Source organism: Hevea brasiliensis, chromosome 9 (genome assembly GCF_030052815.1).
Source record: "Hevea brasiliensis isolate MT/VB/25A 57/8 chromosome 9, ASM3005281v1, whole genome shotgun sequence".
Taxonomy (NCBI): domain Eukaryota; kingdom Viridiplantae; phylum Streptophyta; class Magnoliopsida; order Malpighiales; family Euphorbiaceae; genus Hevea; species Hevea brasiliensis.
The window spans coordinates 69463449-69486216 of record NC_079501.1 but is presented as its reverse complement, the minus strand read 5'-3'; the positions used below and the strand labels follow the sequence as shown (position 1 = coordinate 69486216).

Genomic DNA, 22768 nt, shown 5'->3' with positions numbered 1-22768 from the left:
TAGGCCATTACATTTGTGGTATCAGAGCTGCTCCCCGTGAAACCTTGAACGATGGTGGGGCTATAACACCCCTAAGTTCGGTAGTGCGTTCTACTATTCCAGTGACCAGTGTTGTCCGGACAGCTAGGATGCCTAGAACTACACTTCAATATGAGTGAGGAGACATAAAATAATGAAATACAAGAAAAGAAAATACAAGAAAAACAAAGGAAAAATAATAGTAAAGAAATGCAATCAAGTTAAGCGAGACGAGAACCCTAGCGATGGGTGACCACACCGGGAAGTCACGGCGTGGACCGTTGACTAGCCCTGAACTGCGGGAAACCCTAGAAAATATTTTTAGGACTCAAATAAATATTTATTGAAGTATAAATATCATTAGAAATATCAAAGAAAAATTAAATAATTAGTACAAAGAAAAGTGAGAAATCAAAAAATGGACAAAACCCGGTGTTACCGAAAAATTCGGAATGTAACCCGAACAGGGGCATTGTGGTCATTTGACACTCCGAGTTGTCTTTTGACCTAAATGTCCATTAAAAATAAATAATATTACACTTGGAAAATATAATGAAAAATTAAATTTGGGGTACCTAATGTAAATAGCCAAAAGTGGAGAGTAAATGGAGTAATTAACACATTTAACATATAATATAATTGATTTTATGTGAGTGGACCACTAAGGATTATAATATGCATTAAGTGGGCAGATTGCTCCACTAAAACTTCATCTTCAACCTTTGAAGACCACCATTGCCGAAATGAAAGCCTTAGAAACCTCAATTGCCGAATTTGAGTGAAGCTTCACCATCTCCTCCATCTCACCTCCAAACACCAAAGCTTCTTCATTAATTTTGATCCCCACTTCACAAGGAAGAAGTAGATACCAAAATCAAGGGAGATTAGTGAAGATTTAGCAAGTCCCAACAATAGGTAAGTTTGAGTTTTTGATTGTTGCTTTGTCAAAGTTTGTAAGGATGTTATGGGTGTTTGATTTATGAACAAATTTTTGAGGTTTGATGTTGAATGGGAATATGTACTTTTGGCAGCCATGGAAACACCTTGAAGGCAGTTTATTTGTGCTTGTAAATGGTGAATTAAATGATTGATTAAGTGTATATTGTGTAGGAAATTGTTTGGGTGATGTATACTTAGTGTATGTAAATATGAAATGAAATTTAAAGTTTGGAAATTAATGGAATGTAAATGTACCATTGTGGTAGTTTGTTAACTCTTGAAGAATGCTGGAATTCATGCTTGGTTTATGAAATAATGATGTTAAAATGTGTTGGTTGTTATGGCAGTTTGAGTGCATGTATGATGGTGTGAAGTTGGACATGTAAATGAGCATGAATTGGTGATTGAATTGTTGTAAATTGAGTTGGACAAATTCTGCACTTGTTGGTGCACATTGAATGTAATTGTAAGCTGCCAAAATGACCTATAATATGTTGTAAATTATGTTTAGGTTGTGGTACAACCAGAATTGGTTTGAATGTTAAGTTTGGTGAGTATTAAAAGTGATGCTTGATGTGTATGCAAGAATTGCAATAAGGCAGTTTGAGTTTTAGGCCTAGAACTTTAATTGTGTTGCTCCAATTGGTATGAGACCAATTGGAGGTGAAACTAGGCACAAAATGTGCCAACTTTCATGAGGGAAGCTTACCAAAATTCTGCTTGCAAGGTAGCTTGAAAAATGACCAAATTCGGATTAAGTGCAAATAAGGCCTGAAAATTGACCATTTGGGCAGCAGTTAGTGTTTAGGCCATAACTCACTCAAAACAGGTCCAATTGACCTGAAATTTTAACCATGAATAGTTAAGACCCATATCTACAAGCCTTATGAAGACACCAAAGCCCAGAAATGACCATAAGTAAGTAAAACAGCTTGCACAAGTTCGGGTCCAAAAACTGGCTGAACCTAAAATGACCTAAAGTGACCAATTTTGATGCAATTTGACCAGCAATAGTAAAATGACCATAACTTGGTCTACATAACTCAGAATGACCTGAAATTTTGCCTCGCGTTCCATAAGACATAGATCTACAAGTTTGTAGTTTTGACCAAAACCCAAAAACTGAGAGAACTAGGTCATCCGGCTAGGTCAAACTAGTATCCCGGAATTCAGTAAATTGCAAGAAAATGTAGTATACACGGAAATGAACTTGGTAACATGTACCAACCCTAAAAGACTATCGAATGTGACATGTTAGTAACATTAAAACTTAATTTACCTAGAATGCACCGAGGGTCGATATATTAGGTTGATTAAGCAAATAATAGCATTCAGTGAATTACTTATCAAACATTATCATTAGAGACAGTTTAATTAAGTACTGAAACACTTCAAATTGTGTTTCTCAGTTAGCAACGACTCAGGAAAAGCGAAGGAAATACTGAGTCAAGACCAGGAGACAGTTATCAGAGGTTTGTGCACAACAGCTATTTCTTTTGAATTATTTTCAATTGAAATAAATTATGACTATTTGTATATTATTGTTTTAAATTGTGAAACTGTGAAAAATTGTTTGAATGATATTTGATGGATACTTATTGATTGAAAAGCACTGTAAATGGTTTGAAACCACAGCTATCATGCACATTGATTGTATTCCTCACTAGCTTGTCTAGTGGCATGAATTGAATTCCCTCTCTGGCTGAAGTGTTGAGGTGTGTGCCTGTTGAGGATGAATAGAATGAGTACTCATATTTTTGCTAGCTAGCTATGTTATTCCTCATTAGTCATTGACTTTTGGGACGAATTGAATACCTCATTAGCCATCGGCTTTTGGGATGAATTGAACTTTGGAACATGATTTCAAGCTGTGTGTGATTTATTGATACGTATTGTAAGATTGGGAAATGGAATTTAAATTATTATTGACATTCACTGTCTTTTGAATTTAACTATGTTTTGATTACTGAGATTTATTGTGATATTGTGTTAAATTCCTTATGACATTATTGTCTTGAATTTATCCATGGTTTTAAGTATCCATTATTTATTTAACTTATGAATTGTGATTTAAAGTTGTATTTCGTTAATGTTGTGCACCACTGAGACATTGTTTCAGCGATAGCTTTTTATTGCTATCGCAGGTAGACAGACAGACAGGGCAGCAGATTAGGCTGCTAGTACATCCAGCGAGAGATTATCGGGTATAACGAGTATACCACATTTTGCATTTTGTACTGTAATGTATAACCACTGTATGTACATATTGTTCTTGGTTTCAGCAGTTGTAAATTAAAATTATGCATTGAAGTTGTAAAGTAAATTATGAGATATTTTGACTTGTAAAATTTGTATTATATTTCTTTTATCTCAGTCTTTGAAAAATTACTATGGATTTGAGTTGAGAAATATGTTGTGTCGAGAAACATGTTGGAGTTGAGATTTGGAAATATATATTGAAGTGCTTTTTACAGGTTTTCTGAAGAACTGTTTTATCCAAAATACAGATGGCACTCTGCTAAAATTTTTTTACAGAAATTCCAAATAATTCAAATGTGTTAGTTATATCACTTCAGTTCAAAAAGGTTTTTAACACCTGTAAATAGTTCTCACCACTGTAAAAGAAGTAAGAAAAGTTTTTAAAATCCCTTATAGAGTATTTAATGGGTTATCAGTAGACGGAGTTGGTAACTCATTAGGTATACTACGGGATCATGTTATGCCTTACAAAGGGATAGGGTGTGACATGTTTTAGTGGTATCAGAGCTAGTTTTTAAATTTTATTTTCACCTGTTATTTGAATATTCTTTCTTCATAGTATAACTGCTCAATATCATTGTTTGATACATACAGTACATTACATTATAAATATGCACTAACGGAAGGAAATCTCCTTATGTTATTTGTTCAGGAGATCTAAAATCCTCGCATTGACTATGGAAGGGGGTGATCGTTCAGTCAATCAATCTATTGAGGCTGAGGTGCAAGGGGATGCCCCAGGCCTACATAATGTCAGTGGTTCAGCAGCACCAGCCCCCGCAATACCGCAATTTCCTGCTCAGTTCGCTCAGCAGATGGCTGTAATGTTCCAACAAATGGCTAGTAATGTGCCTAATCAAGTCCCAATACAGACACCAGTGGTACAACCACAGTCTCCTGCTCGACAGTATGATAAATTGATGAAATATGGGGCTACAGAGTTTAAGGGGACAAAAGATCCTCTAGAGGCTGAACAGTGGTTAGAGAGGATGGATAGGGTGTTCAAGAAGCTACATTGTACAGAGGAGCTCAGATTTGAATACTCAGTATCTTTGCTACAGGGGGATGCTTATGACTGGTGGAAAACCATTCCCCATAGTCTGGTAGAACCTGCAGTGCTAACATGGAATGACTTTCTCAGGGAATTCAGACAGAAATATGTCCCCGATGCTTATGTAGACCAGAAGCTACAAGAGTTCCTAAGTCTGAAACAGGGGGGCAGATCAGTGGCTGAGTATGAAAGAGAATTTTCCCTCCTGAGCCATTATGCAGTAAGTTTACTTGCTACCAGCAGGGAGAGATGCAAGAAGTTTGAAACCGGCTTAAAGCCCAGTATCAGATTACAAGTGGTCGGATTCAAACACACTAACTTCTCTGAACTTGTTTCTCAAGCCCTAGAGTTGGAAAGAATTGAGTTTGAAGCTGCTCCTGAGAAAAAGAAATCAGAGAAGACAGAGAAAGAGGGAAAATCAGTAGAATAGAGTTCCAGTGGTCCTACTGGAAAGAGGAAGAACTATGGGGGACACAGCAGAGGTGGCAAGAAGTCTAGTAGGGGAAGACATTCAAGACAGAAACCTCCTCTATCTGGTCAGCAGAGTACTAGAGGTTCCTACCATTCCCGCCAATGTGAAACTTGTGGAAGAAATCATGGTGGGATATGCTATAAGGCTATTGGAGCCTGTTATAACTGTGGAGGCACAGGACACTTTGCCAAGGACTGCACCAGTAGTCGCAGAGTTGGACCACCTTCTACTACTGTAGAAGGGTCGATTGCAGCCACGTCACGAAGTTCACAACCCCCCAACAGAGGTAGAGGCGGGGGTAGAGGTAGCCAGTGACGACCAAGGCACGATGAAACAATCGAGCAAGACGATTGCTCGTTCGAGTCTATGCAATGAGACAGAGGAAGAGGCGAGACATCGATGTTGTGGCTGGTACCTTCTCAACTTTTAATCAAGATGTGTTTGTATTATTTGATCCGGGTTCTACCCATTCTTATGTGAGTGCTAGCATCATTGATTGCATTGCTGTTCCATGTACAAAAATGGACTTTGAGGTGCTAGTAACAAGTCCGCTAGGACAGGAGGTCAGGGTTAATAGAATGTATAGAAATTGTCCTTTGGTGATCCAAGAACACACTTTTCTATCTGATTTCATTGAAATGCCCTTCAGAGATTATGATATCATCTTGGGCATGGATTGGTTAGCTAGGCATCATGCCATGATTGACTGTAGGCTGAAGACAGTCACTTTTGGTCTCCTCGATGATGATGTGGTAATACATGGGAGAGGCGATTATTGCCATCAAACATCATTTAATTGCACTAGCCGAAAAATGATCGAGAAAGGGTGTGAAGCATACTTGGCACATGTGGTAGACACCCAAGTGGGAGTCCAGCATTGAGGGACATCCCTACAGTATATGACTTTCCAGATGTGTTTCCTGATGAATTGCCAGGATTACCTCCGGAAAGAGAAGTGCAGTTTGAAATTAATGTTATGCCTGGTGTGGATCCAATCTCCATAACACCATACAGAATGACACCAGCAGAGTTGAAGGAGTCTGAATACTTTTATGTTAGTGTTAGAATTATATGTTCTGTTGTTATTCCTTTACATGGGAATAAATTTTGATGCATTAGTGATTAGTCCTTTAGGATAAGGATTGTGATAATAAGTGAAATTAGTTTTGGAAGAGTTTATCGGCGAAAAGTATTTTCTGACACACCATAAATTATAAAGCTAATTGGTGAGCCTACTTAATGTAAGGCAAGAGGACGTAAAAGTAAGATGCAGTAATGGAATTGCCCTAGATGAGGGCAAGGATGTTACTGTTAGTAATTGCTAATGGATATTGTAATCAGAATAAGTTCGGATATCAGTGAATTCGAAAAGGATAAAAGATATGAAAGTTTGATCTATTGGAATGTATCGTAGTAACTATGCAATGTTCTTGATGTTTATACTGTAAGTTGTAGATTACAGTACTAACTTGAGATTATTGTGTAAAGCTACGTACTACCCGATAGTACACCTAGATGAGAATAGTTGCCAACGGCATCTGTTTTGGTATAGTTATGCCAGGACAGAATTTAATTGTTAGGAATAAGTTTGAAAATCCTACTTAGGGATCTAAAACTCAAAAGTTAGAATATCGAAAGGTTATAATTCAGTACAAAAGGAAGTAAGTTATAGAATATTGACAGATAAAAAGAGTTATGGAAGTAGAGATTTGAACAGTTGATTCATATATAACAAAGAAATATTACGAATGTGAGGAAGACTATGGACTAGAATGGTCAGAGGACCAATGACTAGATAAATGATTCTAACATGACCTCAAGGGTCATTCAAAAAGGAACATGAACCGAAATATTAGACAGCACAATGGTAAGAGGAGATTGGTGTTATCCAAACAAATTAAACGTTGTATTAGATTATTAAAAGTCTTATACAAATTTGAGGAAAAGAAGATTATACGATCATATAGAAAGGAGAAAATAAACGTATGACTATTGTAAGATGGCTATTGGGTAAAATTTCGTGGACAAAATTTATTTTAAGGGGGGGAGAATTGTAACACCCCTAAGTTCGGTAGTGCGTTCTACTGTTCCGGTGACCAGTGTTGTCCGGACAGCTAGGATGCCTAGAACTACACTTCAATATGAGTAAGGAGACATAAAATAATGAAATACAATAAAACAAAATACAAGAAAAACAAAGGAAAAATTATAGTAAAGAAATGCAATCAAGTTAAGCGAGCCGAGAACCCTAGCGATGGGTGACCGTACCGGGAAGTCACGGCGTGGACCGTTGACTAGCCCTGGACTGCGGGAAACCCTGGAAAATATTTTTAGGACTCAAATAAATATTTATTGAAGTATAAATATCATTAGAAATATCAAAGAAAAATTAAATAATTAGTACAAAGAAAAGTGAGAAATCGAAAAATGGACAAAACCCGGTGTTACCGAAAAATCGGGAATGCAACCCGAACAGGGGCATTGTGGTCATTTGACACCCTGAGTTGTCTTTTGACCTAAATGTCCATTAAAAATAAATAATATTACACTTGGAAAATATAATGAAAAATTAAATTTGGGGTACTAATGTAAATAGCCAAAAGTGGAGAGTAAATGGAGTAATTAACACATTTAACATATAATATAATTGATTTTATGTGAGTGGACCACTAAGGATTATAATATGCATTAAGTGGGCAGATTGCTCCACTAAAACTTCATCTTCAACTTTTGAAGACCACCATTGCCGAAATGAAAGCCTTAGAAACCTCCATTGCCGAATTTGAGTGAAGCTTCACCATCTCCTCCATCTCACCTCCAAACACCAAAGCTTCTTCATTAATTTTGATCCCCACTTCACAAGGAAGAAGTAGACACCAAAATCAAGGGAGATTAGTGAAGATTTAGCAAGTCCCAACAATAGGTAAGTTTGAGTTTTTGATTGTTGCTTTGTTAAAGTTTGTAAGGATGTTATGGGTATTTGATTTATGAACAAATTTTTGATGTTTGATGTTGAATGGGAATATGTACTTTTGGCAGCCATAGAAACACCTTGAAGGCAGTTTATTTGTGCTTGTAAATGGTGGATTAAATGATTGATTAAGTATATATTGTGTAGGAAATTGTTTGGGTGATGTATACTTAGTATATGTAAATATGAAATGAAATTTAAAGCTTGGAAATTAATGGAATGTAAATGTACTATTGTGGCAGTTTGTTAACTCTTGAAGAATGCTGGAATTCATGCTTGGTTTATGGAATAATGATATTAAAATGTGTTGGTTGTTATGGCAGTTTGAGTGCATGTATGATGGTGTGAAGTTGGACATGTAAATGAGCATGAATTGGTGATTGAATTGTTGTAAATTAAGTTGGACAAATTCTGCACTTGTTGGTGCACATTGAATGTAATTGTAAGCTGCCAAAATGACCTATAATATGTTGTAAATTATGTTTAGGTTGTGGTACAACCAGAATTGGTTTGAATGTTAAGTTTGGTGAGTATTAAAAGTGATGCTTGATGTATATGCAAGAATTGCAATAAAACAGTTTGAGTTTTAGGCCTAGACCTATAATTGTGTGGCTCCACTTGGTATGAGACCAATTGGAGGTGAAACTAGGATCAAAATGTGCTAAATTTCATGAAGGAAGCTTGCTAAAATTCTGCTTGCAAGGTAGCTTGAAAAATGACCAAATCCGGATTAAGTGCAAATAAGGCTTGAAAATTGACCATTTGGGCAGCAGTTAGTGTTTAGGCCATAACTCACTCAAAACAGGTCCAATTGACTTGAAATTTTAACCATGAATAGTTAAGACCCATATTTACAAGTCTTATGAAGACACCAAAGCCCAGAAATGACCATAAGTAAGTAAAACAGCTTGCACAAGTTTGGGTCCAAAAACTGGCCGAACCTAAAATGACCTAAAGTGACCAATTTTGATGCAATTGACCAGCAATAGTAAAATGACCATAACTTGGTCTACATAACTCAGAATGACCTGAAATTTTGCCCCGCATTTCATAAGACATAGATCTACAACTTTGTGTTTTGACCGAAACCCGAAAACTGAGAGAACTAGGTCGTCTAGCTAGGTCAAACTAGTATCCCGGAATCCAGCAAATTGCAAAAAAATGCAGTATACACGGAAATGAACTTGGTAACATGTACCAACCCTAAAAGACTATCGAATGTGACATGTTAGTAACATTAAAACCTAATTTACCTAGAATGCACCGAGGGTCGATATATTAGGTTGATTTAGCAAATAATAGCATTCAGTGAATTACATATCAAACATTATCGTTAGAGACAGTTTAATTAAGTACTGAAACACTTCAAATTGTGTTTCTCAGTTAGCAACTACTCAGGAAAAGGGAAGGAAACACTGAGTCAATACCAGGAGACAGTTATCAGAGGTTTGTGCACAACAGCTATTTCTTTTGAATTATTTTCAATTGAAATAAATTATGACTATTTGTATATTATTGTTTTAAATTGTCAAACTGTGAAAAATTGTTTGAATGATATTTGATGGATACTTATTGATTGAAAAGCACTGTAAATGGTTTGAAACCACAGCTATCATGTACATTGATTGTATTCCTCACTAGCTTGTTTAGTGGGATCAATTGAATTCCCTCTCTGGCTGAAGTGTTGAGGTGTGTGCCTGTTGAGGATGAATAGAATGAGTACTCATATTTTTGCTAGCTAGCTATGTTATTCCTCATTAGTCATTGACTTTTGGGACGAATTGAATACCTCATTAGCCATCGGCTTTTGGGATGAATTGAACTTTGGAGCATGATTTCAAGCTGTGTGTGATTTATTGATACGTATTGTAAGATTGGGAAATGGAATTTAAATTCTTATTGACATTCACTGTCTTTTGAATTTAACTATGTTTTGATTACTGAGATTTATTATGATATTATGTTAAATTCCTTATGAATTGTCTTGAATTTATCTATGGTTTTAAGTATCCATTATTTATTAACTTATGAATTGTGATTTAAAATTGTATTTAGTTAATGTTGTGCACCACTGAGACATTGTCTCAGCGATAGCTTTTTATTGCTGTCGCAGGTAGACAGACAGACAGGACAGCAGATTAGGCTGCTAGTACATCCAGCAAGAGATTATCGGGTATAACGAGTATACCACATTTTGCATTTTGTACTGTAATGTATAACCACTGTATGTACATATTGTTCTTGGTTTGAGCAGTTGTAAATTAAAATTGTGCATTGAAGTTGTAAAGTAAATTATGAGATATTTTGACTTGTAAAATTTGTATTATATTTCTTTTATCTCAGTCTTTGAAAAATTACTATGGATTTGAGTTGAGAAATATGTTGTGTTGAGAAACATGTTGGAGTTGAGATTTGGAAATATGTATTAAAGTGCTTTTTACAGGTTTTCTGAAGAACTGTTTTATCCAAAATACAGATGGCACTCTGCCAAAATTTTTTTACAGAAATTCCAAATAATTCAAATGTGTTAGTTCTATCACTTCAGTTCAAAAAGGTTTTTAACACCTATAAATAGTGCTCACCACTGTAAAAGAAGTAAGAAAAGTTTTTAAAATCCCTTGTAGAGTATTTAATGGGTTATCAGTAGACGGAGTTGGTAACTCATTAGGTATACTACGGGATCATGTTATTCCTTACAAAGGGGTAGGGTGTGACAGGGGCAAACCTCAGTGAAGACGCTGAGTCCCATAAGGGGGGTGGATTGTAACACCCTAGGCAAATCCCACATCAGCAAAACATGGGAGAGATGCTGGGTTTATAAGTTGGTGGTTCGTAACCCCTAGTGACGCGTTTTAAAACCGTGAGGGCTTCGGCCCAGAGCAGACAATATCACTAGTGGGCCAGGCCATTACACCAAATGACTTGAATATTATACCGATAGAAAGCTGAGACATAGCCCTACAACTTTCATAAAGAAAACAAACTCAAATTTTGACCATAACCTATTTGAAAAACCACCTGCAGTCAACCCACAAAAACTGCCAATATCCAGGAATTTGCCCAGAATTCTGGGTGACACTAAATCTGGCCAGCCATGTTCAAATGGCTATAACATGGGTTACAAAACTCCAAATGGAGTGATTCAAAAAGGAAAATAAATTTAAGACAATAAGGAACAACTTCAATGAAAAACCTTAGCCAAATTACCACAGCAACATGACCAATGGAATAGTACAAAATAAGACACCAAATCTGGAAAATTTGAAATTGTGCCTAGGAAATCTAAAAATCTAAGGAGCAACTAAAACCAACAAAATTGGTAATCAAAATGTGGTATGTGGGTGAAATTTAAATCCCTACACCTATTAAGCATAAGAAAGTCAACAAATTGACTTGAATAGTGTCGTGAATAGTAACTCCGAAATGAAAATTTCTAAAAACGTTAATTTAAGCATATTAGGGCTAGAATTAAGTATATATAAATTAATTATTAGATTTATTGTGAGATAAGATACTGAAACACTATTAATTGTGTGTTTCAGCTAAAAAATACCTAGAAAATGATAGGGCAAGCTGAGTCAAGGTCTAGAGGCGACTCACATCAGGTTTGTGCACAATAAACTTTAATTTATCATTTTCTAATTAAAAACTTATTTAGTTATGCATTGTGAATTAGTTGTACTAATTATGAGTTTTGAGAAATGCTGTGTTGCCATTTTATGAATAGAAAATTAAATTGGAAATTGATTTGTATTTTACATGAAATGTTGAATAATATGATTTTGAAATTATTTTTTATTAACATTTGGCATGGCAGTCCCTTACTATGTTTCTCCTTCACTTGTGGGGTTGAGTTTGATATTTGATCACTTTCCTCCCTCTCTGGCTTGCCAGTCTAAGGTGAGTTTGGATGAGTACTCATTAGCTAGCTAGCCAACTCCCTCATTGATTTCGATTAGTGGGGTGAGTTTGCCTTGTTGTGGTGTACAACACGGCATGTTTGGAAATTTTGTGTCATGGCCTAAGTTGTGTTATTGATTAGCAACACTATGATTATTAAATTGTTTGATCAAATTTGTGTTATATTAAGCTTTGAAAATTGTGAAATATTTAAATTGTGATTTGTTATAAATGTGATTTGAAAAATTGTGAAATATTTGAACTGTGAATTAATGACAAATATTTTATATTTAACATTTTATATTTTATTGTGCACCACTGAGTATTTTTATACTCAGCGATAGCTTTCTTTGCTGTCGCAGATAGAGACCAGGGAAAAGCAGTAGAGTAAGCAACTAATTATTGGGACTACACAGAGGCTTTTATACGGGTATTTAGTTATACCCTTATAGTTTATTTTGATATAAATAGTTTAGTGTCATATGTGTTAGTGTAAAATTGAGCAGTTGTACATTAAAGTTGTAATAATATTATTTTTTTTTTTTTTGTAAATTAAGATTTGTGTATGTAAGTTTAATTTAATGCAATATTTATGAATTATCGAATTGTTTTGAACAATTTTTAAGTTGTGAAATTTGAGTTGAAATTTGGTTGTATTGTATTGATTTGAGAATATATTGGCGGTTGGGGTTGAAAATGAAATGAATTATTTGTAAGTGTTTTTCACAGGTTTTGAAAAACTATTTTTCCCAAATATAGACGGCACTCTGCCGAAAATTTTTTAAAATTTGAGTAAAAATAAAAATGTACAAAAATTTTAACTAGTCTTTAAACTTCAAGTAAAAGTTTTTAATTCCTACCAAAAGTGCTCGCCACCTTCGAAAAGTAAGAAAATTGCTTTAAAATCTCTTGTAGTATATTTAATGGGTTACCGGTAGGTGAAGTACGGTAATTCATTAGATGTACTACGGGATCATGTTACACCTTACTAAGGGGTAGGGTGTGACAGATATGGATTGAATGAATCCAATTTCAAAAATTTGTGATTGCAATGGGATTTGCATGGAAAAAAAAATTATATAAATTGATGTTTTGAATTGTGATGGGCATAAAATTATTGGATATTAGAATTGACATTGAATTGAATTGTGTTATAATTTATGCTCACAAAAAGGATAAAGAGATTCATTATATTATTTTATATCTCACAATAGATGCTTGACTAGGTTATTACTCGTCTCTTTCATTTATTGAGGAGACAATGGAGTTAGCTTTGTTTTGATTATTATGGTACGTACACAGGCTTAGATTCTCCTCTTATTAAATGTTAGATCTAAGTTTTTCATTGGCCTTTTCGGAAGTTGCATTATTGTGGTGTGTACTGTGCATGATGATTCGACCTCCCCGACCATAGTGAGTTAGAATCCCAATTCGATCTCCCCGACTATAGGGAGTTAGAATCACCCTGGGATTAGTCTTGCATAGTTAGTGAGATAAAGAATGGGTTTTGAACATTAAGAATTATTATTTCAAATGGGAGTTATGCATAATTAATTTTATTGAAATTAAGATTTGTTTCCATAAATTACTTAAATTACTTTAAATGTTTAGCTATAATTTGATAAATTGAAATTCTTGAGCAGAGTCTTTTTAACAAATAATTTGTATTGGAGTTGTGGTTGAGAAAACATATTGGAAGTGTTTTCCTTTCAGGTTTGAAGAATTGTTTTCTCAAAATACAGCCAGCACTCTGCCGAAATTTAGAAAAATTTTTGTAACACCAGATTTTAATCGAGAATTTGATTTATTACTTAGTGTCAATTAAAGGTTTTTAATACTTGATAAAAATTACCCACCAACTTAAAAATGAAAGGAAATTGTTTTAAAATCTCTTGTAGTATATTTAATGGATTACCGGTAGGCGAAGTATGATAATTCATTAGGTGTACTATGGGATCATGTTATGCCTTACGGAGGAGTAGGGTATGACAACTACACTATCTCTGTAACTGTCCTTGATTTAGGCAACTACCATTAATTTAGGTAACCACCTTAATAACTTTTAACTCTAAATTATTAACTGCATTTTGATTTTGGTCTTCTACTTGTTTGGACCATGAGTTGGGCCATTTTAATTAGATAATTTAATTTTATATCTCGAACCCATTAATTAATTCTGACCCAAAATAATAAAATTAAATTATGGTGCAAACAAAAAAAAAATTCTATCCAATTTAATCTGCTTTTGGGCATATTGATTGGGATAACATTAGCCTTAATGCTCTGACCTTTCACTTGGGGAGATTGCTTATGCATATATCCATAGACGTTTGTTATGTTTGAAATTCAGCTGTAGCAACCATACTTATTAGGTCTTGTAGCAACCAAACTTATTAGGTCTTGTAGCAACCATACTTATTAGGTCTTGTAGCAACCAAACTTATTAGGTCTTGTAGCAACCAAATTCAGGTGAAGTAATAAGGTAATTTCTCTCTTTAGTAAGAATAAATTAGCTTAGGTCTTTAGAAATTCGGTTGAAGCTGTTTCATTTTCATCATTAAAAGTAATTTGATTTCTGTCAGACTTGTCGTTAAAATTTTATGAAAATCGAATATGACAGCTAACAAGAAATGCTTCAATTAGTAAGTCTCTCTCCCTTTAGATTTTCCTTGGTTTTGCATATTAATTCAAGGAAATTCTTATATAGGTTCAATTTATTATGAATTTATAATATATAAATATGTGATATTTATATATTTGATAGACAGATTTCATCATATATTTTGTATTTTAAAATTATAATGAATTAAATTTAAATAAAAAAAAATTATTAAAATACATTAGTTTTCCCTAGAGGAAAACAAGTCAGCTTCCCTTCTTTTATGGTAATCACCAATATAAATTATTCTACACATCCGGTGTACCATGTCGTATATATAATATGGTATTTTAAACTAATAAAATTAATACATATCAGTATAATTTATGAGTAAAAAACATTTTCTTTAAAGAAACAACAGAACAAAACTGACGTTAGTGAATAACATTAATGGATTAGTGGTCTAACATGCCTTTATTTTATGGTAATTTATAATTAAATTTTTAAAATATAGCAAAATTTATAAATTAATCTTTAATTTATTTTTTAAGTGATAATTTACCCTTTAAATTTAAATTTTATTAATAATTTCTATCATCTAAATTGTCTGTTAGCGAACACAATTTAGTTTATAAAATTGTATTTTACTTGTAAAATAATTTACGGATCTAAATTTTATATTTAAGTAATTAAATTTAGATACGCGGTATAATTTACCACCCAACACACCCTTAACAAGAAATTTGAAAAGGCCTCATAACCTACTAAAGTGTCGTTATCGATGACACAGTTTCAAGTTGAAATCTTCTAGTCATCGATGGCACAGTTTCTAGTTGAAATAAAGTTATAAACCATCACAAGAAACCACATTTGGAACCAAATTCTCTCTCTCTCTCTCTCTCTCTGTAAGAACACCTTTAAGACCATGGGAGAAGAAACAAAGCCACAAGAGACACCATTGTTGCATACGCAGGCTGCAGAAACTGCCCTCAAAAGAACTGGTTTGTCTCTCCTCCACTCTTTTATTTCCTTCTTTAATCTGGGTATTCTTCGTTTCTATCAAAATAGCTTCAACATATTCAATTCCTTGATATACTTCTGTGAAGGCACGATATGGACGGCAGCGGCACATGTAATAACAGGCGTCATAGGTTCAGGAGTCCTATCATTAGCGTGGAGTATGGCTCAGTTAGGGTGGATTGCAGGTCCATTAACCATGCTGTGTTTTGCTTTCTTCACCCTTCTTTCTACTTACCTTCTCTGCGATTGTTATCGGTTTCCTGATCCTGAATATGGTCCTCAAAGAAATCCATCTTACCTTGAAGCTGTTGATGCCACTTTAGGTAATGTTTTTATTTCCTAATATTATAAATTTGAATTCGCATCCATTAATTTGAGTTTAAAATTTAATTATTATTTAAATTATTAATCATTAACTCTTAAAATAATTATTCTTCATATATTATATTTTTCAAATTATAAAAGTTTGAGTTTAAATTTTAATCAAAATTAATTATATAAAAAAATTAATAATTGAAAGATCAAATATTTTGTCCGTTATAGTTGCTAAATTTTAAATAAAAAAAGATGAGATAATTTTAAAAAAATGGTCAAAAGCACTTGTATTCCTAAGACGGTACCAAACTTTAGCATATACGTGTAAGAGTCAAAGAGTTGAATAAAAGGCAGTTGAAAGAGAATGGTAGATGCACATGGATGGTAGATGCACATGGAAGAATCTATCAAAAATGAGGTTTTTTATTGGAAAATGGACTAAAAATTATCTTGAGAAAGTAGGGGTTTGCTAAAATTTTATATTTAGCATAAATTTTTTATTATAAATTAATACAAAATTTATTAAATATAAGAGTCGAAAAAATTTTCTCTTTTTTCGTCAACACATCTGGATTGGCTGCTCAATTATTAACCACCGTCAGTATATATATATATATATATATAAAGCAAGATTCTTTTTTCTTAGAATCCTTTTAAATATCATTTCAGAATCGTATTATTTTATTTTATCCAAATTCACTTGTTTAAAATTAATTATAACATATATAATTAATTAACAAAAATTAATTATTTTATCATAATATTAATTATAATTTAATTATTATAATTATTATCAACATTTAAAATAAAAAAATTATAATTTAATACTGTAATTAAGATTTGCTAAATAAAATGTAGTTATATTTATCTAATTAAATTTGAATTCAGGATTATTTATTTACAAATTATTATAATAATACTTTTATATTTTTTATTATTTTATCTTTACGAGTCATAATAAATTTTAATTATATATTTTGTTTTTCCATAAAAAAAATAGTTATAAAAATATAAGAATTATAATTTTATTAAAAATCTAAATTGAATATGCACAGATTAAGTGATAGTATTATAATCGGGTGATATGGATTTTAATAATTAAAATTATATAAAAAATATTAAAAACATTTTTTATGAAAATAAAATATTAAAATTCAAATTAGATATATAAAACTAATTACTTTTTAAACTTATGTATAAAACAAATATTTAGCTAATTCATATAAATTAAGATGATAATAGTATAAAATTAAAAATATTATGATATGAAAATATTTTTAAAATTATAAATTTAGATTTTAGTTAAAATTCAATAAAAATAATATATATATATATATATATATATATATATATATATATATATATAAAGAGTTTACATTAGAAGTGCGATCAGCTGAAAGACATAATTAGGTAATTGTAAAAAAATTCATTGTTTGGACTTTCCTTTTAAAGAACCATATAATTTAGCTCTTATCTCACTACAGTTTTATTTTCTTTTATTTCTTTGTGATTAAAATATCCTATATATTATATATTTTTATATAATTAAAATCACCTCTAAATTATTTTTTCTTTTAACAATATAAAATTTTTGAAATGTGTTTTTTAAAAAAGTAAATTAAATATTATTCATATTTGATTATTGAATTATCCCCCTAAATTAAAAAAAAAAAATTGAGTTCCGCATACTATATTTTAAATAATTGACATATTTAAATTTTATTTAATTAGAGCATAAATAGTCTATTAATTATTTTTTTTTAAATAATATATATCCTAAAATATGAGAAACAAAATCTAGTCTCTCAAGTATCTCCTTGAATCTTCCACTAAATTTATAAAGTCACATCTATCATATAACATTTTGTTGGACCCATTAAAAGATATTTTTCCCAGATTCCGGTAGCCAATCAAGGATCGAAACTAGATTGAAAGATCGTTTGATTTTTATTTGAATTTCAATTTTGGTTTTGATTCTGATTTTAACTTAAATTAATAAATAAAAAATTTAAGAAAAGATTTTGGTTTTATCTGAAATTGAACTAGTTGACTTCAGTCCAATTCAAGTCTTACTTTTAGTTGATATGAGTATGATCAGTTTTGTTCTGAGTTCAATGGGTTCAATTATGGTCTGATTTTGAGTCAAACTGTGGCTAGTCCACCGGTTACAGCCCTGGCAGTTGTGGTGAGCCATAGAGTCTATTGATTTCGATTTCAATTGTAATTCCATTTGATTTGAGTCAATTCAACAATAAAAACATTTTTCTCAAAATTTTTAAATAAAAATATTAATTTAAATCGAACCAGGATGACACATTTCAAGAAGGATAGAAAAACAACATCATTTCCGATTTAAATCCTATGTAACTGCAATTTTTATCTCAAATTAAATTAAATCGATTTTAAATCTAAGTCGAATCGGGATCGTGTCTAATTTTGAATGATTAATTTGTATTCTTTAGTTCTTTTGTCCATTTTGATCCATTCACAATTTTTGCTAATAAGTAAAACTTGATTAATTTATGGCCAAATGTAAAATAAATTAGCTCATAAAACTATCAAAATAAAGAATTCAATAAAAATAAATAAATTTTAGTGATTAAATGAAAATTTTGAAAATTCTCAAATATAAAAAACCAAACTAATACATTTTAATAGAAAATTGATACAAGTGGTAAGAAGTGGAGAAAAGGATGTTTTAATTAATTTTGGGAACATTTCTATTCTTTCAAGAAATCTTTGTGAGACGTGCATGAATTGAATTGACTCAAATACATTAGAATGTTAGTTACACCTAACAAATTTAAATGGCTACTCACAATTTTTTGGTGAGTTATTATCAATTTATCATTATGAATAAATTAATTTTAAAAGTGAATATCATAACTAAATTTAAAAATAATAAAATAAGAGTATATTTAATTTAACTTTTGAATGCATATAATAACCTATAAACATTCAAATAAGTGAATTAATTTATTTGATAAATTTATCAAAATTATAACTAATAGACTGTTTATTAGTTATAATTTGTATTAATTTTATTTTTAAATTTTATAATTGATTTTATTTTATTTTTTTATTTAAACTAAATTGTCCTTTTAAAATTTATTCATCACAAAATTTTATGCCTTAAAATTTTTTTTTATATCAATAAAATATTTAAAATCAAAAGAAATAATAGTGAAATGTAAAAGTGTTATAAATAATAATAATTAAATTAGTTATAGTCTTCATTATTATATATATATTATATTTTTAATTCTTATATATGTTGTATAATAAATTAATGTTTATATGATATATTCTCTTAATAGTCATTTATATATAACTGTAATAGCTAAATATAGTTTTTTCAAACGCTTAAAATATGTTAGTTATAATTCGTTATAAGCTACCGGCCATCAATTATCAATTGTATTTAACAGCTAAACTAAATAAACCTAAATTCTGATAAAAAATTCTAATGAATTTATACTGATCAATGGTAGTGAAATGAACTCCAGGATTGTAAGATCTCGAGTTCGAATTTCAGTTAAAATCATTGTAAAGAAAAATAATAAAAAGAGAAAAATACTAGAATTACTAGCATAAATTCAAATTGGCATAAGGCTAAGCAAATTTTGTGAAAAAAAGCTTCTAAACAGCACAATTAAGATGGATAAAAATCAAAATGATCATAACAAACATTCTGGTCTTGAAGATAATTTTGATTATGTTATCAATATATCATTAACTAAAAAAATTATTTTTTCCCCTAGCATTTTACTTAATAATATATAATTCTCTTTGGTTTTATGGATGTTTTCATTTTTCCTACTTCCACAAGATTCCAATTCCAAGTATCCATTAACTGATTACCATCACTCATGAACAATTAATCATTAGATACAGCAAAAGCATTGTCTTGATTTGGGTCACAATAAGTAAGTTTCAGTTTTGACAGTTGATGCTTGACATTGATTCAGGAAAAAAGGAAGCTTGGATAAGTGGAATCTTTGTAGAAATAAGCTTATATGGGGTAGGAATTGCCTATACCATTACTTCTGCTATAAGCATGAGGTATGTTTATGAACTACTACACTCTACATCTTTTGCATTCTCACATTCAAACTAAGGGTGACCCAGTGCACGAAACGTCCCACTTGTAGGCTTTGGGGAGAGTTGATGTACTCAGCCTTACCCCCAGAGAGCGTTTCTATGGCAAATGAAATGAAGGGTTAGGTTCTTTGCAGTAACTAATGTTGGGATCAGAAGGAATCTCTTGAAATGATTTTGAACTGAATTTCTTTTCTTTTTTCTTTTAATCTGCATCATTTTATATAATTTTTTTCTGTCAATGAAGGGCAATTCAAAAATCAAACTGTTACCACAAAGAAGGGCATGAGGCCAAGTGTGAATATGCAGATACTTTATATATGCTAATATTTGGAGGTGTTCAAATCATTTTGTCTCAAATACCAGATTTCCATAACATACAATGGCTATCAATCCTAGCTGCAGTCATGTCTTTGGCATACTCCATTATTGGATTTGCACTTGGTATTGCACAAGTTATAGGTATAGTAGTAAATCATCTGCCATTTATTTGATCAATTTGCCTCAGGAACCTTATGTTATACATATTCATTTGAATTCCCTTTTGTTTTTCTCTCTCTAAATTGCAGAAAATGGATATGTGATGGGTAGCATTACAGGAGTCTCAGCTTCTAGTGCAATAGCTAAAGTATGGAATATATCTCAAGCACTTGGAGATATAGCATTTGCATATCCATATTCCCTAATTCTTCTGGAAATACAGGTGTGTGTTTTATTATTACTATTATTATTTGTTGAGACAAAGAAATTTTAAAATACAATCGTTTGTATGTACAACGTTTTTATTATAGCCATTGATTATGGAGAGTTTCAAGTGGATTCTATCATAATCAATAGTTAAAATCTATCAGTTATACGTATGATAGTTGCATAGAATATTTTCTCGTTAAGAAGGCTGATATGCACATCGAATTTGCAAAACCTGAAGGATACGTTAAAATCTCCTCCACCAGAGAGTGAGAGCATGAAGAAGGCATCAACGATAGCACTCATTATGACTACATTTTTCTATATCTGCTGTGGTGGTTTCGGATATGCAGCTTTTGGAGAAAATACACCTGGGAATCTTTTGACAGGATTTGGATTTTATGAACCATACTGGCTCATTGACTTTGCTAATGCTTGCATTGTGCTTCATCTAGTTGGAGGCTATCAGGTATATATGTAGATATATATATATATGTTCATAATATATGTCACTAGCATCTGATTTTGATTTCTTTCATGGTTCACTGGCTCCTACTAGGGCAAAATCTTATAACCTCAACCACAGAAATTACTCTAGCTTCACCAAGCCAAATTTTGTTTCACAATAATAGCAATGGAGCTATGCTTTAGTTTATTCTGGTAGCCACAATAACAATGATAGCTATCACTTCATCTATTTTCTCTAGCAGTTCAATGCCTGTTATGTAATGCAGAATGTCAGAAGTTCAAATTTTAAGCAGACAATTTTTATAGCCCATCCCTGACCTTTGCCCTATATTTCACTTCCGTCCCTTAACTTCAATTTGCCACTAAAAAACTCCTAAACTTTAATTTTGTATCATAAAAATCCCACCTGTTATAATAGGTTTCCATGTTAAAAAAAACAATGAAATTCCCTTTTCCCCCTTCTTTCCTCTCACGCTCAAAGAACACTGATCATTACAACCACCATCTAGAATTATCACAAAAATATAAATATCATCACAATGATTTACTTTCTGAAAAGGAGGATTTACCCTTTACTCAAAAGTGTTAAAATTGCATTTATATTCACACTATAGCTATTGCAGGTTAGAATGATTTTTTTTTTAAAACAAAATTAAAGTTTAGGAATTTATTAGTAATAAATTAAAATTAAGAGACAAAAGTAAAACACAGGTAAAGTTCAAGAACGGAGTATTAAAATGACGCTTTTAAGTCCTACATACGCAACCTTTAGATCTAGGGAAGTGAAGTATGCAATGTGTCCTATATTTAAACTATGGTCCTTGCAGACATAGCATCTTTAGTTTTAAAATTTTTCTTTATTATTTAAAAGAAAAGTTAAAAAATAAAACCCACGAATTTTTAATTTTAGTTGAGTCAATAAACAAATAACTTCTTAAATTTTTTTAAAATATAAGCTTATTAAATTTTTTTATTTAATTGAGTTAATAAAAATTATCAACACTTCCTATTAAATTAAAATTTTAGAGGTTATTGTACCTGCCAACCCTATGCATGCTCTTTGCTGTTATGGTAATAGTAAAAGCTACACTTGACATTTTCTGGTGTTGGCAGGTTTACAGTCAACCAGTATTTGCAACTATTGAGAAATGGTTTGCAGAGAAGTATCCCAACAGTGGATTTATAAACCATAGTTTCAGCATCAAACTCCCATTTTTGCGAGCTTTTGGATTAAACCCCTTCAGGGTGTGTTTCCGAACGATATATGTAATCTCAACAACAGCGATTTCAATGATCTTTCCTTACTTCAACCAAGTGATTGGATTGTTAGGAGCCTTAAACTTCTGGCCCTTAACAATTTATTTTCCTGTGGAGATGTACTTGAGGCAAAGACGTGTTGAAGCTTGGACAATCAAGTGGATAATGCTTCGAGCATTTAGCTTTGTGCTACTTTTTCTGTCATTATTTGCTTTGATCGGATCGGTTGAAGGGCTTATAAGTGCAAAGTTAAGCTAAGGATAGGAAATTTCATAGATGAATATTTATCAAAGTATACGTTAGCATAGATCACATTGTAAAAGAAGGTGTAGCCGCATCTCTAGTTTTTAGTGGAGAAGCGTTACTTATTTTCATAGCATATTTACGAAAAGTTGATAGCATTTGCTAGATATATTAACTAAATTATATTGTAATTTTGATTGTTGTTATTTTTAATAATTAAAGCTGATTTATTTGATATTATTATTTGAGCTACTGCTATTAAGAAAAATATTATTTTAAAATATTTATTAAAAATTTTTTAATTTTGATAAATTGAGTGTTGATTAGGTCATAATGAGCAAATCATTTTGAACTTGAACCAAGCCGGTTGTTAGTCAAACGCTATAAAAACATTTCAAAATAATACAACCAAATCCTAAATATACTTTTTCATTTTTTTCTTTAATTTAACTTAAATGTCTACTTAGATAT

At 31.7% G+C, this 22768-nt stretch overlaps 1 protein-coding gene across 1 annotated transcript; it reads left to right on the top strand.

Annotated features, from left to right (window-relative positions):
• The first annotated feature begins 15045 nt into the window (after window positions 1-15045).
• On the top strand, window positions 15046-22537 carry LOC110665774 (probable amino acid permease 7). Its single transcript, XM_021826014.2, has 7 exons — window positions 15046-15210; window positions 15316-15552; window positions 19513-19606; window positions 19890-20104; window positions 20212-20345; window positions 20571-20798; window positions 21911-22537. The coding sequence occupies exons 1-7, from the start codon at window positions 15135-15137 to the stop codon at window positions 22310-22312; spliced, it is 1386 nt and encodes a 461-aa protein (XP_021681706.2). The 5' UTR covers window positions 15046-15134; the 3' UTR covers window positions 22313-22537.
• Window positions 22538-22768: the final 231 nt, after the last annotated feature.